Source organism: Convolutriloba macropyga, chromosome 11, assembly GCF_964194025.1.
Source record: "Convolutriloba macropyga chromosome 11, txConMacr16.3, whole genome shotgun sequence".
Lineage (NCBI taxonomy): Eukaryota > Metazoa > Xenacoelomorpha > Acoela > Convolutidae > Convolutriloba > Convolutriloba macropyga.
In genome coordinates this window covers 58445030-58463322 of record NC_134478.1, presented here as the reverse complement: position 1 = coordinate 58463322, position 18293 = coordinate 58445030, and the positions used below count along the sequence as shown (strand labels likewise).

The 18293-nt window shown below is 34.9% G+C and overlaps 1 protein-coding gene across 1 annotated transcript in view; it reads left to right on the top strand.

Annotated features, from left to right (window-relative positions):
• LOC142349549 (calcium-independent protein kinase C-like) overlaps window positions 1–15962 on the top strand; it is a 21022-nt gene extending 5060 nt beyond the window's left edge. Inside the window, exons 5-7 of the mRNA XM_075401184.1 lie at window positions 3677–3736; window positions 5053–5572; window positions 14526–15962. Coding sequence (XP_075257299.1) covers window positions 3677–3736; window positions 5053–5572; window positions 14526–14959 — 1014 coding nt within the window. The 3' untranslated portion in view covers window positions 14960–15962. The remainder of the gene's footprint in view (window positions 1–3676; window positions 3737–5052; window positions 5573–14525) is intronic.
• The last annotated feature ends 2331 nt before the right edge of the window (window positions 15963–18293 follow it).

Below are 18293 nucleotides of genomic sequence, written 5' to 3'. Positions count from 1 at the left end.
CACTCTATTGAGCGATATTTTTCGGGTGACTTTTTCGAACGCAAATTTCTTGATTTTTTTTGTGTGATTGAAGTTGCTTTTATTCACAATTAAATACGGCCAATGTAATTCGCGGTACTTTAGTGCTCAAAGTTTGTTTAATAACGCGCCAAAATTCATTTTACTATTCACTCTAAATAAAAAAAAAACATTGTTAATTTCCTCTGGTACACATTAGAATAAAAAAACAAATGGTAGAAGAGGCAATGTAAGGTTAAGAATATAGCATTATGTAAAATTATATAATCATTAAATTACGCAACTAAAATGTGACATTACATTAGTAAAAAAAGGCCTAAATTGCGATTATAAAATGTTCTCACAATTTTATATGTACATCATGAAGATTTAAAAAAATTAAAATCTAATGCTCTCAATGTCATCTTTCATATCAGTTACTTTTGGGTCCTTCAAAAATTCTTTCCAAAAATATTCAGTTCTTTTTTCAAGGAAGCTTTCGATGTTGTTTTCAGTCTAATATTAGAAGACAGACTATTATAAATTGGAATGGCTTGTGCAATAAAAGAATCAGTTAAAAAACTTTCTTTCTTATATCGAACGTTATTTTTTTGACCTGTCATTTTTTTATTCTCATGGTAGAAAGAGGTTCAATTTTATATGCTGGAAGATCGTTGCTGAGTAAGCGAAAAAAAATATTTTGAGCAATGATATTTCAAGAGAAAAGAGACTGGTAATATTTTGTTGCGAAGTTTGATATCTGTGGACCGATCGTATTTTCTATTTAAAATGGCTTTTATTCCCCAATTCAATTGTTTTTCTAAAGTTGTGAGTAATGACTTTCGCAACCCTATCAAAATTAAAGCGGAATAATGCAGATGACTTATTACTATTGCATTAAGCAATGAGATTTTCGTTTTCTCTGGTAAACTTACTTAGTGTATTCAAAACCTTTTTTCCACAAGCCATTCTCTGAAGAATCTTTTTCACTTCTCCATCAAATTTTAGTTTGCTATCAATAATTACGCCAAGATACTTCACACTATTTGATTCTGCTATTCTTTCGTTGTCGATATTCAGAACAGTATTTGTTAACCTCCTCCTGGTGCTGAACACAATATATGTTTTTTTTTGTTCACGACTAACTGGGACTTTGCAAAAAAATCGATAATTTTTGAGATGTTATGTTGAAGTTTTGTTTTCGACGATATTTCATCAGTGTTGGATGTAAAAAGAAAAATGTCGTCTGCATACTGGACGACCGTGCAATCCTTTTCTACAATCTTTGCTAAATTGTTGACGTAAATGTTAAATAATAGAGGTCCTAAAATTGTACCTTGTGGAACTCCTCTTCAAATTTATCCAATCTGATTCAATTCCATTTAGGACAATTCTTTGACATCTGTTACTCAAATAATTTTTTGTTAAATTGGCAGCATGTTCGACAAAACCTAAATTTTCTAGTCTCCGTAACAGTATTTTGTGGTTTATAGAATCAAAAGCCTTTGAAAGATCTAAAAACGCACCTGTAACATTTTTTTTATTGTTGAGTTCTAATCTTATTTGTTCTGTCGATTTCAGGATAGCATCAATTGTTGAAATTTGTTTTCTTTAACCAAATTGACTAATAGAAAATAATTGCTCACTTTCTAGGAAACTTGTGATCTGTGAACTGAACGCCTTTTCAAAAATTTTTGACAGAGCAGAAGTGACAGAAATATGTCTATAATTGAGTGGGTCTCCGGGATTTCCTTTTTCGAAGAGTGGAGTTACACAAGCTTTTTAGGATCTTCTGGAAATTTTCTTTCTGTAATGAACTGATTAATTAGATATTTGTGGTTCTGCTAGCGCTGCTTTAGCATCTTTTATTGCCCAAGCTGGTATTTTTGAAGGACCGAGTGGTTTACTTGTATTCAATGAATTTATGAGCACATTTGTTTCCTTGGCGGTTATATAACGGACTGTGAAACACTTTCTCGGAGCAGTTTTAGGAGGAATGTTGTTTGTTGTAAGCCAATGAACTCTCCTAGAGTAGAAAATCTGTAATTTAGAAGATTTGCAATTTCCATAGGCTTTGTTATCTTATTACCAAAACTGTTTAATAAAGAGTGAATTCTTGTTTGAGTCTTTTCTTTATTACGAAGATCTTGTATGAAGTTCCATCTGGCTTTTTCACTGTTTAACTCCATAAAACTTGAGAGAAGTTGTTTTTCTTTTTGACGAATTAGATCGTTTTTAGTTTCGTCATCGGTAATTCTTGGAAACTGTTTTTTTTGCTTTCTCACACAGCCATCTTTCTTGAAGCAAAAACTTTGGTTTGTCGTTTCTAATATAACAGGCTTTAATTGGAGCATATAGTGCTAATGCTCTTTCAATAATTCTTTGAAATTCTAATAACATATCTCCCGGTTACTGCACCGTAAAAGTGTCTCCAGTCTGAATTAATACCACCACCTTTTGTTTTTGTTGTTGGATGCGATCTTTTCGAAAACAGTCAAAGTTTTGCTTATCTACTTGCCAAAACTCTTGTGGATGATTTTGTGACAACCATGTTTCACTAAACGCATATATGCAGTTGTGACCAATGTCTTGAATGAGTTCTTTCAACAGCAAATGTTGTCCTGCTAAACTTCTGGCGTTTTGATGTAGAATTTTTATTCTGGAATCAAATAATTCTAACTCTTTCATCATAAGTGCATATGGCAAAATTGGTCCCGGGTTTATTTCGATATCGCCACTTTTTAGTAGAAGGTACCATATAACAACCAAGAAAAAAGAAAGGTTGAATTTGGATTTTAAGGCACATTGTTTGCTGTTACAGCTTCCTTTGAATGAAGGTATTCGAGATAAAGCTTGAAGGTATTCGAGATAAAGCATATGAAGGTATTCGAGATAAAGCATCAATCTTAGTAGTTGTCTAAAATAAGCCCTAATCGAAGATATTAACCCCGCTCAATTAAATTGAGTCCTCGTCTGTAATTCGAGAGCAATTAGTCCGACGTTAGTAATGCTGGTAATGTTCAAAAAACTATGGACAACTCTGAGGCGTTAAATGGGTCACTCGAAACCAAGAAAATACTTTTGAATCAAAATGAAAGATGGTATTGCACTATCAACCAAAATTGCGAATGGAAACCTGAACTTTAGGCATCAATTAATTAGTGATTGTAAGAAATGAAAAAAAAATATTTGGCTTCTCAATTCTTTTCACACTCCTTTTGTCGTTATGTCATTTTTTTCGATATTGGGGCTGGAGATCGAAAATTTTGTATTTATCATATACCCCTAGATCAGAAAGCTGCTCATCAAATCAAAAGAACAATCTTTCATTTTTGCTGAGACGTTATCTAGCAAGCAGTATAAAACATTTTGTCCAAAGGTTTATTGCGCCTATTTTTTGGGAATTTGGCAACTAATGTTGATAATAGTTTCAATAATTATATTTGTACAATTCTGAAATTATTTTCCACTTCTAGATCCGGACTTGCAAGGCGGACACGGAAGGAAGCCAGTGTCTGGACCAGGTCATATAAGTGGACATGACTACGATACAGGTGTGGTTGGTGGGGTTGTGCCCCCTGGCATGACTGGACAGATTGGAGTAGGAATGGGCACTGGAATGGGAGGGGGCGATGCACTGAGCAGAAGCAGCGCTGCATTCGCCTCTTTCGCCCGACAGAAGTTCTCGTGTGACGACTTCACATTCATCAAAGTACTCGGAAAAGGGTCATTCGGAAAAGTGAGTAGCAAATTCGTCTGTCGTATATAGCCCGTTTTTTTAATCACGGAATACGTCTGATGTTATCTGTTGCTACGATTTGATGTTATTAATTGCTCTTGAACGCAGTTCATAGCAATTATTGCAAACGTGTGTTTTTTATGCAAAATTTTCGCTTGACGGTTTTGACTTTTCGAGTGACTTTTACGCCCTTGACTTTTTGCATTTCGCGTGATCTAAAATTCTCTCTCAATCACAATTTCAAGCAGCTGAACTCAATTGGCGACAATTTAATACTCAAAGTCAAATGAAAAGTGCGCCGAAACGGGTGTCATTTTTTACTTTAAATCTTAATAGTGGTATATGTTAACCTCTAATGTGGTTATTTGATGCCCACTATAGAACTTCTTAGTCCCATTTAGGCTACCCCTCCCCCCCACCGACTGAAGCAGGCTGCAATTGATTAGAGCTCCAACTAGTCGTTCAAGAGCAATTCTTCCGACGTTTAGTCGGTTATGTTCTATTCATAACCTGGATCTTTTCCGTTTGTGCCCCCTGTACGTTATGCACCCCCAGTAACGGAGCACGTGTCATTACATAGTTAATCATTGTAGAAACCTCGCACGTGCGTCGCGGGGGGGGGGCTGGGTTGCAAATATTATGCAACCACTAAGCTCGGGGGACACAAACGGTAAAGATCCCGTAACCTTGTCATACAAAAACTGGTTGCATTGAGAGGGCACTAATTATGGTGATTTTGATTGCTCGTCTAATAGTTAAGGCCGCTCTTTTTTTCTCGATGTTAAAAGTTTGAATTGGTTATCGGAATTTGTGGGTCTTTTGTAGTCCAAATCATTTGAGAAGAATTCTATAATTAATCTGATTCTCGGGTTTATTTTAGATAACTTAATTTACATTTACAATGAGAAATCGATTTAATCTTGATTCAAAATAAATTGGATCTTTTCTGTTTCGGACCCCTCAGTGCTCTTTATGACCCCCCCCCCCCCCCCAAGTAACAAGTTGTCTTCTGATCTAGCACGTTACTGTGAAAAATGGCATGTGTGCCTGTGAAGGGGAAATGTGTTATGCCCACCTATCTTGGGGGGGGGGGGGGGGGGGGCAGAAAGGATCCAATAAGTGTTAATGCTTTATCTGATTTAAATTGTCCTGCTGTTTGACAGACCCTTACACGTGAGTACGTCATCTTTAAATTCTTTGAACACCTCTTGATTTTAAGCTATTTTGACATTCAAAATCCAAATTGATTTTAACCTGTTCATATTTTACATATTTTCCGAATATTTTGTGGTAATGTACATGGATTATGTATTCAGGTGCTGTTGGCCGAACTCAAAATCAACCCAGAAGAGGTGTTTGCTGTGAAGGTCCTGAAGAAGGAATCGATTGTAGCTGATGATGATGTAGAGTGCACAATGACTGAGAAACGGGTCCTGGTCCTTGCTAGTCAACACCCATTCCTAACTGGACTTCACTCATGTTTCCAGACTCCGGATCGTCTCTTCTTCGTCATGGAATACGTCAATGGCGGTGATCTCATGTTCCACATCCAAAGAGCGAGGAAGTTTGATGAGCCCCGTGCCAAGTTTTATGCTGCTGAAGTTACACTGGCTCTTATGTTCCTGCACAGTCATGGGGTTATCTATCGCGACTTAAAACTGGACAACATATTGCTGGATAGCGGTGGTCACTGCAAACTGGCTGATTTTGGAATGTGTAAGGAGGGTGTGAAAGATGGAAGATTGACCAGCACATTCTGTGGAACTCCAGACTACATAGCTCCTGAGATCTTGCAGGAATTAGACTATGGCGCATCTGTTGATTGGTGGGCTCTTGGTAAGCTTTTTCGATTCTTCAAAAGACTTGCTTCATTTCTTATGGTTTGTTTTATAATTTGAAGCAATTATTGAAACAATTTGAAGCAATTATTGTAAGCGTGTTCTTTTTTCTTTATGCAAAATTTTTGCTTAACCGTTCTGAGTTTCGTGTGACTTTTGAGCCCTTGACATTTTTCCTTTTCCAAGTTTCTCTCATGCACAAGTGTCAGCAGCTGACCTGAAGTGCTTAAGTGGAAGCAGTTCACTACTAAAAGTCAAATGAAAAAGGTCTCCCAAAATTTGGGGCTATTATCGGCCTTCTCTTGGTTTCTTTTACGACTCGAAGAGTAGTATTGGTTTTCTTAAGGTTTTTTTACCGGAAATACTACTCGTTCAGACGATGTTTTGACCTAAAAGCGAAAGTGAGTAAAATTGCCGTGTGAAGAAATTTTTTCTGACTGAGAAAAGTTTTTTGATCATACGCTACGTTTAGTGAATGATTTTTTGACTTTGAAAAGTAGGTTTTGACTGAATGGCACATATAGATTGCCGTTTTTAGCCGTTTTTTCGTCCAAGTGGCTGTTTTTTTGCTTATAGTATGGTTTTCATAGAAATAATTTTTATTCGATGCTATATTGAAATGTAAACCTCGGACATTGATATCACAGTGTTTTGCAGAGCCTGAAAATGCGTTTGAAGATCAAAATTGGGGCATATTTCTTGATTTTATTTTTTTTGGATCTTTCAGCCGTCTTTTTGTCAAAAGTCAGTTAATACAGCAACTTCCCTTTGATAATTCATATACTCAACGCCTCTTTCTACCTCGATGTAATTTTGTTTTTAATAGCCGCACAGCGATAGCTGGGGCTATTATTGGCCTTCTGTTGGTTTTTTTTTCGTCGTCATGATTTTTGTTACGACCATATGACGTCACAGCCACTTTTTGTTCATTCGTTCATGCAATTTCAACTGAATTGCATGTGTGAGGTCATTTTTCGCTCTTAGTGGAGCGAGTTTTTTTGTTCATGCGCGTGATTAAATTTTTGGTCACACTTGACTTACCTCACTCTCAAAAATGACTTCCTCACTTTGAAATTGACTTTTATTTACTTTAATTCAAAGAGATAAGGTCAAATGGGTGTGTGTCACTCTAAATGAAGGTTATTTGAGATCAGCTAATAGAGGCAGCAATAACTTATACAGATTTTTAATCAAAATATAACAGATCAGCCTTCAATGAAAAGACGAATTTTTTGGTCTGTCTTTTTTACTGTTTTTAGACTGCCGGTCTACAAATCTATTGCGGCTATTTTCTGGCAATCTGCCAGCTATGTTATAAAATTGTACACATCCTAATCCGATTTTTTTCCTCAATTTTTCTCAGTTTTTTGTTTTGATTTTGGTTGTAATGACTAGAAGTAGTCTTTTTGTGCAACATGAGGGACTTTCATTTTGTTTCAATAAAATTTCAATCATTTTTTGTTTGGAGTTAAGTTTTTGAAAAACAGTTAAATTTTTTTCATAAATGCAGTCCCAAAAATTTTTTGAACGTTTTCTTGCAAAATGTTTCAATGCTTCGTATGTCTGCTTTTCTTTTTTGTTTTGTTCAGGAGGCTGGATCCTTGTCTGGGATGACTCGTTGTCTTTTCTATGTCTCGAATGCTGAACTATGAAATGTATTCGTTTCTCTTGATTTTTTAAATTTGATTTCTAACATTCAAAAATCAAGAATTAGTCTTTGTTGCGGCGTTCCTTACATAGTGTCCATATTCTTCACATTCTAGTTTGTATCATTCTAGCTTATTACTGGCACCTACAGCTATATTCGTGATATTGATTTTTTCAGTTATTAAAATTTAAATGTTTTCAGCTTTTTCTTAGAGTTTGCTCTTTTTTTTAGAGTTTTCTAGAAAACTTTTTCCAAAATTTCCACTTATTACTATTTATTGCAATTTTCTTCAGGCCTTGGTGTTTTTCTTAAACATTTTTTTGCCTTTGATTATTATTCTGTTGCTTGTCTTTTTTTGATTAATTTGATTTTTGAATTAGTATGAAATCATGTTGTCTAGAATATATATACATCAACGAAGAAGATTGTGTTCTTTTTGTCTTAACTGCAGTGTTTGGAAATCTAACTTTGGTGGTTTTCTGATTCTTAAATTTGAGCATTCATTTTTGGATTCTATGATTATTATCTGCCGTTTGCTTTCGCGATCTTTTTGAGATAAGAACCATGAATTATTTGAGGGCAATTGATAGCCCGGTAAGCTTTTTCTAGTCTATCAGTATTTTGACTATCCTAATTATTTCAGACTTTTTAACGTTACAAAATGTTTTTAATAATATAAAGTTTTGCTGCATTGTGATTCTCTTGGTGAGTGGTTTAAATGTCACCAATTTTTAGATCAGACCTGGGGAGGTAATGAGTTAATGGTTTTATGCAAAAGGTAATAGCTTCAGCTGCAATTACGGTTTCTATGTAAAGTTTTAATGCTTCAAGTCGCTTCTTGAATTCTTCTGGCTATGTTTTTTATTTCGTCAAGGTTTTTGTTACGACCATATGACATCACAGCCACTTTTTGTTCATTCGTTCATCAAACTTCAACTGAAGGGCGTGCGTGTCGTCATTTCTCTCTCGTAGTGGAGCGAGTTTTTTTGCTCATTCGCTTGATTAAATTTTTGGTCACACTTGACTTACCTGACTCTCAAAAATGACTTCCTCACTTTGAATTTGACTTTTATTTACTTTAATTCAAGGCTTATACAGATTTTTGATCAAAATTTAACATATCAGCCTTCAATGAGAAGACAATTTAGTTTGGTCTGTCTTTGTTACGTTTTTTAGACTGCAGATCTACGAAGCTTTTGCGGCTATTTTCTGGCAATCTCCCAGCTACGTTTGGATCTTTGATCTCAAAAGAAAGGTAGCAATTATATTAGTCTTGGTCTTTTTATACGATTATTTGTACTAAATTTTCGTCTGCTCGCTTTTCTGACATTTCACTTTCACTTTTCGTCCTCAAAAATGAACTGAACAGGTAGAGCCGGGAGGGCAATAGTTTCTCTTACAGCTCACTAGTCTGTGAGTATGGGATTCACCGCAACTTTTTAAAGGACATGGTGTGAAGGGCGGTTCTTAGAATGAAGACGCCTACCTACATCCCACACCACTAAGCTGCTCCCACCAATTGAAACCCTCCCTCCCAACATCGGTCACCAACCACCCACCCCTTTTTTACCCATCACTACCCCTCCATTAAGCTACAGCTAGGCGCCCTAGGAAGCCAATGGCTTACCAGTCGTTTGAGAGCAATTGGCCTGACGTTATTTGTTATGTTCTCATCAAGTGTACTTATTAACGAGGAGTAATTTTATGGCTTTGAAAACCATTTTCGTAGTTGGTAATCGTTTTTATAGCTGCGAAGCCGTCAGCTTATTGTAGCTATATTGCGTTGTTTTAGGTTTCTACGACGAGAAGAGGAGTATCGAGTTTCTCAATTTTTAAACCGAAAGTACTGTTTCTTCAGGCGGCATTTTTGTGCGACCTAAGTGTCTTCAGGCGACCTAAGTGTAAAAGATAGTAAAATTGACCTACAATCTAATATGAAACACAATGTAGAGAATGTTACAGTGATTTTAAGAGCCTGATAATGCGTTTCAGGGGCAGAATCAGCTCAGGTTTCTCATTTTGGTTTTGTGCATTTTGGTTTTTATCCTTTTTGTTTAATAGCCGCGCAGCGATAGCTGGGGCTATTATTGGCCTTCTCTTGGTTTTTTACAATTCAAAGAATTTGAATTGTATTGGGGCGCTGTGTTTTTTTTTAAGATGTGTTCACACATTTTTCAATGACTTTGATCTTTCAAAACGGGATAAACAGGTAAAGCCCAGCGGGCATTAAGTTTCATTAGAGGCCCAAAGTGGGCTTTAGTAGTCCTTCAAGTGCTTAGAGTGGTGCAGCTGCTGGGATGGCCTTAATTGAAGGTTAAAAGGTCGTTTTTAGGAGTTTTTGGGCTCAAAATGCTGCTATTTTTCATGTTTTTTTTTTGTGATTTTTCGAGTTTTTTGTTTAATTAATCTTAGGTTGAAGTTTTTAAAAATTGACGAAGACCTTTTTCGAGACAAATTTATTTTTTATCACTATTTTTTGAGCTATATGTTTTGGTACTACAAACACAAACACGCAAAATGCTACTAATTTTTGCAATTTTTTTCAAGTTTTTTTGAAAATTTTTGTCATTTTCTGAGTTTTTCCAGCTTCAGGGGCCAAGGAATCTCCTTTAAGGTTCGATAATAGGGCACCAAATAGTTTCTAATAACAACGGATTGGTTTTAAACATTTTAATGTCTCAAATTTTAGCACATTTTTGATAAAATTTTCAATTTTTTTCAAGGTTTTCGAAAGTTTTTGTCAGTTTTTCGTATTTGTCCATTTTCAAGTACCGAAAAACCTATTCCACGGTCTGTTGAAAGTTACTGCATGGTTGTTAGTTTCAATGTATTTGTTTTCAACAATTTAATCTTTCGAATGTTAGAAATTTCTTGATAAAATTTGCAATTTTTTTAAGTTTTTCCAAAACATTTGTCTTTTAGTCAGTTTTTCTCACCTCAGTAACCAGCTAACCTCATCCAAGGTTTGATAGTATGTTATTAAATAGTTTCTAGGGGGCAAGTGAATGGTTTTCTACATTTTATTTGGAAGAATTTCTAGTTTTTGAAATTTGAAATTTTTTCTAAAAATTTTTGCCTATCTGTCTTTGAGCCCATGAATTTTTGAAGGCTTGGGATTGGGTTATGGGATGGCGTCTAATAGCCTCTAGATACACAGAAACGATTCTGAAGATTTTAATATCACGATTCTCCGTAACATTTCATTAAAATTTGCAATTGATTTTTTTTTGAATTTTTCGGTCATTTTCGAGTTAATCGATCTTCAAGGGCCAATGAATTTCTTTCAGTTATTGCAGATATAATACTGGACCGATTTCAGAAACAAAATTTGGTTTTGAACATATTTTTGAAATAGGTATAATTAAAGAGATCAAATTTTGCCTTAGGAGTAAAAGCTTCTAGAGTTTTAGCAATGAGTATATTTTTGTTCAGTGTTCTTTGTTTTAATTTCTCAGTTTTTTGGAGATGATTTTTTTTCGCTGGCATTGGTCACGTGATCTTCTGGTCAGGTAGAATACTTCTAAGTTTTTTATTCAATTCTTTGAATTGTATTTCAGGACTTGTCCTGCTATGTTTTTTTATTTCGTCGTCATGATTTCTGTTACGACCATATGACGTCACAGCCACTTTTTGTTCATTCGTTCATGCAATTTCAACGGAATTGCATGTGTGACGTCATTTTTCGCTCTTAGTGGAGCGAAATTTTTTTGTTCATAAGCGTGATTAAATTTTTGGTCAGACTTGACTTACCTCACTCTCAAAAATGACTTCCTCACTTTGAAATTGACTTTTATTTACTTTAATTCAAAGAGATAAGGTCAAGTGGGTGTGTGTCACTCTAAATGAAGGTTGTTTGAGATCAGCTAATAGAGGCAGCAATAAGTTACAGATAACAGTACAGATTTTTAATCAAAATATAACAGATCAGCCCTCAATGAAAAGACGATTTTTTTGGGTCTTTTTTACTTTTTTTAGACGGCCGATCTACGAATCTATTGCGGCTATTTTCTGGCAATCTGCCAGCTATGTTTATATTTTTGACGTCCTTTTTTATTTCGTTTTCGCATCTAACACATCTTTTGTTTCTCTCAGATTTTAACGTTGGGTTAATGCCAAAATCTAGAGTTTTATTTGCTGTGATTTCTGAGTTGTTAAAAATATTTAGCGATTTTTGCCCTTTTCATTAGTTTTCTTAAATTTTCAAATGCTTGATTTTTATTATCTCGGAAAAGCTTTGGCGCGAGGTTTTGACTTTAAAATATTTCCTTTCTTTTGAGCTGAATTTATTGTCTTTGTCATTATCCTGAGCAATCGTTTTTTTGTAAAACTTGTCCACCAAAAGAGAACTGATTGCGGAATTTTCATGCTGTGAAACCAAAACAAAAAATAACAGTCTTCAAACAAACTTTAGTTTTCAGTTTTTTTAATGAGTTTTTACTGAGAATCTTATCTACTTAATGCTTCCCCAAAGAGGATATCTGTGGGGTCGCAAAAGATAGCCTCTTTAGCCGCAAAATATGGTCTCTGCTTGGCTTTGAATTTTTTAATTGCTCTTGAACGAAGTTCATAGCAATTATTGTAAACGTGTGTGTCTTTTTTTATGCAAAATTTTTGCTTGAAATTTTCAAGTGACTTTTACGACCTTGACTTTTTGCGTTTCGCGTGATCTAAATTCTCTCTCAATCACAATTTCAAGCAGCTGAATTCAATTGGCGGCAATTTAATACTAAAAATCAAATGAAAAGTGCGCCGAAACTGGTGCCATTTTTTACTTTAAATCTTAATAGTGGTATATGTTAACCTCTAATGTGGTTATTTGAAGCCCACTATTGAACTTCTTAGTCACACTTAGGCTCCCCCTCCATCCCCCCGGCTGAAGCAGGTTGCAATTGATTAGAGCACCCACTAGTCGTTCGAGAGCAATTCTTCCGACGTTTAGTGTGTCGGCTTTTTACATTTGTTCACCCAGCAAAACTGAAAAGGTCTTGTTTTTCTGAATGAATTTCTCTCACTAACGGTATTTCCCACCTTCTCTAGGAAAAGTTTTCAGGTCGTTTGCGTTGTTATTTGTGAGCATTTGGGATTTACCTCACTCAACTTTATGGCATTTGCACTTTAGTTTTTAATGTTCGTTTTAAATTAACTTAAGGTCAAGAGAAACCATATGTGTAATCGAGGTGCGTGATGAAGGCTTATGTGGAGTAAATTTTAACAATCTTTGAATTGATCACTGAAGGTTTTTATAGTTTTTAAGCGGCGTCAATAACTTCGATTCATTTCTTTCTGTTTATACCTGTGTTTTACGGTACGCAATTCAATCGGAGCTATTCCGGCAATCTACCGGCTGTTCTCAAGCTCTTTCTTTTTACAAAACTGATCACATTTTTCGAAGACAAATTTGAGTGCTGATTTTAATCACACCGAATTACTACAGGAGAGATAAAACGGGTGGTCTGAAAGCGTGAAGTTTTTTTGCTGAATTTGAATTGGAGTTGGAGAATTACAGTCTTACACTTTTAGACCGCTCACCTGTAGTACTTCGGTATGATTAAAAAAGCGCTCAAGTTTGTGTTGAAAATGTGCGAAAAGATTTATGAAAAGAACGATCATGGACAGTCTGTAGATTGCCGGAATAACGGCGAAATCGCAGAATACAGATAGAAACATGAAAAAATGAATCGAATTTATTGACGCCGCTCAGAAACTATTAAAAACTTTCAGTGATAATTTCATTGGGCTTCCCTTGACCTTAAGTTAATTAAACCCGCGCCCCTTGAGACACCTATAAGCCGAGACACCACTGGGTTGGCTTCTAGCAACGCTAACCACTCGCCGGTTCTTTGAGATCATTTTGTCCGACGTTTATTGGTTTTGTTCATTCATTCACACAATTTTGTCCGAGTTGCGTTTGTGAAGTCATTTTTCACTCGTAATATTGCAATTTTTTGTTCATTCGCGTGATTAAGGTTTTGGGTCACCCGTGAGTTAGCACACGCGAAAATAACATTCTCTCTCAAATACATTTTGTCCTGAAGGTCTATTGAGTAGGTTCCACACTAATGGAAAGTAATTTGAAGGAAACTAATAAAAACAACACTGAATTTACACAATTTCGACAATTTCACAATCAAAATGCGAAATCTGGTGAAGCAAAAATTAATTGTTTTCGGATAAGATTTTGCTTCGATTGCATTGCGGTTTTTCCAAAAGTCCTGACGCTTTGAGTTGCGAAGTTTTTCGCGCTATGTTTTTTGTTTCGTCATTTTGTTTTACATTTGACGCTCTTTTATCTTTTACGTTTGTTGACACAGCAAATCTAATAACATAAACTTTTCTGAATGATCTCTTTCCCACTAACGGCATTTGCGCGCGTGACTCCATTTCTCATTCTCTCTAGCTAAAAGGATGTTGATTATAGGTGACTTACCTCTCTCAAGAAGACTTTGCACTTTAAATTTGAATTTAATTTGAATGATTTTGAGGAAATTCATAGGTGTAATAAAGTTCTTCAATGAAAAGGCTTCCGCGGAGTGAATTCTAACAAGTCCGTATAGTTTTTAAGCTGCGTCGACAATGTAGCTCATTTCTGTATCACCAAAGAATTCTTTAAAAAATAATATAGTTTTTCAACCATCCTTTAAAACCATTCGTTTGTCAAAATTCGGAATTGGATTGTTGATTTTGCCGTTGTTAGTCGGCTCTTTAAAACTTTTATTTTTTTTGTTACGTCGTGTCTTTGAAAAATATTTTTGAATTTTTTTCTAATTAGATGCATATGATGCCCATAGTAAAGTCTTAAGCCTTTAATTTCGTTGAATGTAATTCAATATTTTTCCTGCTTTGTTTTTTCCAATGTTTCAAGAATTTGTTACGACAATTTACTCAAGACTAGAAGATTTTATTGCTGACTTCTGCCACTCATCTATTTTTTTGTGTGACATCATTTGCAATTGCTTTCTGTACAGGTTTAGTTCGATCGTTATTAAACTCATTAAAATGACCTCTCCCTTCAAATACTAATTCAAAATGTAGATTTTAATTGAAATATAGAGATCACCCAAGCTGGATAATTATAAAGCTATATTGCTTGAATGACATCAGTATATAAAATTTAATTTGAATATCAGGATAATTTGAAATCAGACTCGGATATTTTGGTAGACTGTTTTTGTCTTTGTTCCTGAGTTTTTATACTATGGGGTCGCAGCAGTCTATTTCGCGTCTATTGTCCTGCAATCTGCCGGCTGTGTTTGTTATGTCTAGTATTCTTTTTTAATAATGATGTGTTTTGATGTTGTGTCAGGTGTACTGATGTACGAAATGATGGCTGGCCAGCCACCTTTCGAAGCTGATAACGAGGACGATCTGTTCGAGTCCATTCTACATGACGATGTCCTCTACCCAGTCTGGTTATCCAAAGAGGCAGTCAGCATACTCAAACAGCTCATGACTAAAAACCCTGGCAAACGTCTGGGTTGTGTTGCGACCCAGGGTGGCGAAAACGCAATCAAAGCTCACCCATTTTTCCGAGATATAAATTGGGAAGATTTGCTCAGAAGAGCGGTGAGGCCCCCGTTCAAGCCCAAATTGAAAACAAAGCGAGACGTGACAAATTTCGATCAAGATTTTACCCGAGAAGAGCCAACACTTTCGCCGGTAGAGCACAAAGTTGTAGAAAGTATTAATCAAGAAGAATTTTGCGGCTTTTCATACACAAATCCAAACGCTTTTATCTGAATCGAATCGAATCGAATTGTCAGTTTGTTCTATTCTATCGAATAATCTTGATGTTTAGTATACTTTGTATTTATTTTCTTAATTTCTTGCAACGTCTTGCTATTATTGTTTTGATAGTGAATTACTCCGTTAATTACTACGTTAAGAATTTCACTGCCCCAATTTATTGTCAATTATCTAAGTTCGACCCACGTGTGCTTGTGAAAATGATTCTTTCCAAATCGATGTTCAAAAAATCAGCACGAATCTTCAGAACGCAAAAAGATTTCAAAGATAGACCAAGTTTGAATTTCAGAAAATAATTTGAGCTGTTTATCTTTTTCTGAATTAGCCAAACGGTGATGCATCGAGTTTGCAGAATCGAAATAACAAACGAACGATATTTTGGTAACAATTCGAAAACAATTTTTGAAGAAATCGGAAGACTTGCTGTTTAGCATTGTTTCAACTGACAAATTAATTTATAAATTGATTAGTTATTAATAACTGATTTGTTTATTACCTGCATGTGCTGGGCATTTGTTCAGGTTGTGCTAAAATAAATTCTACGGTTTTAAATTTTTGTAATTTTCCCTTTCAACTTGGTAAAAACAATTCCTTAAATTATAAATAAATTTCTCTAATGCAATTCATAGACCTCCCTGCCCGTCAAAATATTGAGCAGTTATTTTGTGCAATAAACGGTCCAGAATTTTAAACGAGATTTTTTTGCTGTTTCAGTCCTTTAAACTCGATGCTTTTGATAGTTAAATGGTTTCATATAAAATTTGGAAGTTTTATGTGGCTTAAAAAGTACATTTTAAAACAGCAGTCAATTTAAACAGAAACGTATTGCATTTTCACGATTATGTGTAATGTTGATTTTCAAGAATTTGACAGAAAATATTTGTAAGCTTGGCTGCTAGAAAACCCAGCAAATATCACTTCTAAGTTCTCAGAAATAAACTAAATTTGATTAAAATCTGTGTAATTTGTTTGCTGGTGTTCGTAAGCTTTGCTTGTATCTAGTGTTCTCTGAGAAAAGGTCAATGTGTTTGCATAAAAAGCATCAAGTTCGAATTTCATAAGAATAGCAAACGCAAATTGATATATATCTCTCTCTGTTGATTAGAAAGTTAAGAAGGCATAGATCATTGACATTAACGGGGCTGGGGATAAAGCGTTTATTGGATAATAGAAAATAATCGTATTTTTCGAGTGATTATTTTCGAATTCGATGCTTGAAACGACAGAATAAGCTTCCTAACATTCCTATTCCTGTTAACCCAAAACGTGCATAGTTGGTCAAAGTTGATCTAATTATAAGAAATTGGTAATTCTATTGGTCATTTTGCAGTAGAGTATTTAATTCAAAACAAGCAAGCGATTGAGAAACTTTACTGAAAATGATAATCTGTGCAGTTATGATAAATTTTGTTGAGATATATGTTGACGTCACTGCTTGTTGGCAGTGTTTTAGAAACATTTCGAGAAATTATCCGAAAGCAAATTTTTCTATATTTTGTTAAATGTCCTTCAATTAATTATTTATGTTCGTTGTTTCATCCAAAAAAGTCCCGCTACTCAAAATTATTGATTATAGACAGTGTCTCTCTCAAAGTTGCAGTTTTTCTAATTTATTGTGAAAATACGTAAAATTTAAATTTGTTAGCTTCCTGTAGTTTAATTTCTGGATTAATTTTTGTGCAATTTTCAAATTTTGCTCGCTAGTAATTTTTTAACAGTTCTCGTTAAATGTGCAATCCTGTTTTTATTTAAATTAATTAATGGAGCTTTTTAGGAATTGGTATTTCGAAACAAATTTGTTTAAGTCTATCAAGTAATGTTCATTTTACAAATAAATTTATGACACAATATTGACCACAAAAATCGAATATTGACTGCTGAAAACAAACAGACGAACGTGAACAAATTAATCATCGTAAATTTCTATTGATTTTTATGAATAGTTTACCACTATTATTTAACTATAAATTATAGTACTATTTAGACGAGTAATTTTTTGATAGTCCTTTATTCTCAAATTAGTCGCAGGAAAACCTTTTGAAACTTTGTTCAAATTTTCATCTCAAAAATACCATCATTCACTTTGAAACTCAACTCAACTCGAAATGGATTCCTCCTGTTGTCGTTTACCCCGGGCTCAACAAAGTTTTCAGTTCACTCAAAGCTTGCGCTTTTTAATTTTCCCATTTTTAAAATCCCGAATCATTTGTTATGTAAAGGGCTAAGTATAGTTCCGATGTGGGTCAAGTACTTCTAAAAGCTTATCTCTGATTTTAGAGAGTAGAATTCTGATTATTTGGATCATGGGTAAATTTGAACCGAAAGTCTTAATTGCCTCAAAATGTCTCAAATCATATTGTGATAATATGAACGAATTTCATGGCAAGCAAGATATAAGATTGGGTTAACTTTCAACATGATCGAGATTATGAGATTAAATTTCATTTGGTGGGTTTAATTTTATTAAGTGTTTACTGGCGGGTTAAAGAGGGGTAAATGGACAAGGACAGTTGTGAGTGGGAAGAGGAGGAATTATGGCTGGTCCCTTCGGTGGCAGTGTTGTTGCTCTTCGCGTTGGAATGTGTAAATGTTGTAAAGTGCATATTTAATAAATTTTCAATCCTTAATTTCAATTTTACACGATAGTCGGTAAAATTAATTTAAATTTAATTGTTTACCTCCTAATGTTTTCACACAACATCATGTAGATCTTCGCAATGTCATACCGTTCAGTCGACGAACACAGGTCTTTTTCTCGGTTGACTACGCGGTTATGCGTAGTTTCGACAAACGATCAACAGGAATGTCAGCAATAATGTCCAATCGTTGTAAATGAGAGAAATTATCCAGCCATCGAACCGTTTATGGTGCTGCAGGCAGATTAAGCTCGAAAAATGTTCTGGCCTGAGTTTTCGCAATCGAGAATTTTAAAAATAGTAATTAATAGCAGCCCTCAACTCAGCAGGCTGTCATTTTTTGACTCGAAGAGGAAAATTGGATGAGCGTCCTTTTTTATCGGTAATTTTGTGTGAATGTGTTCGAAATAGGAAGTGAAATGCCTAAAATCTAAATGTTTAGGTCAAATCGCTAAGAGCAGAGAGAAGAGTGGTTGTCTGTTAAGCAAGAAAAGTAGTTGTGAAAAAATATTTGCTTAGCGAACGATTTTTTTGATCGCGTGCGGATTGTTCAAAGCAGTTTTTTAATTGCTCTCAAACGAAATTCATAGCAATTATATTAGTCCTGTCGGTCTTTCTTCTTATGCGATTTTTCGCTTGACCGATTTTTCTTCTGACGCTTTTGACTTTTCGTCCTCAAAATAGGGATAAAC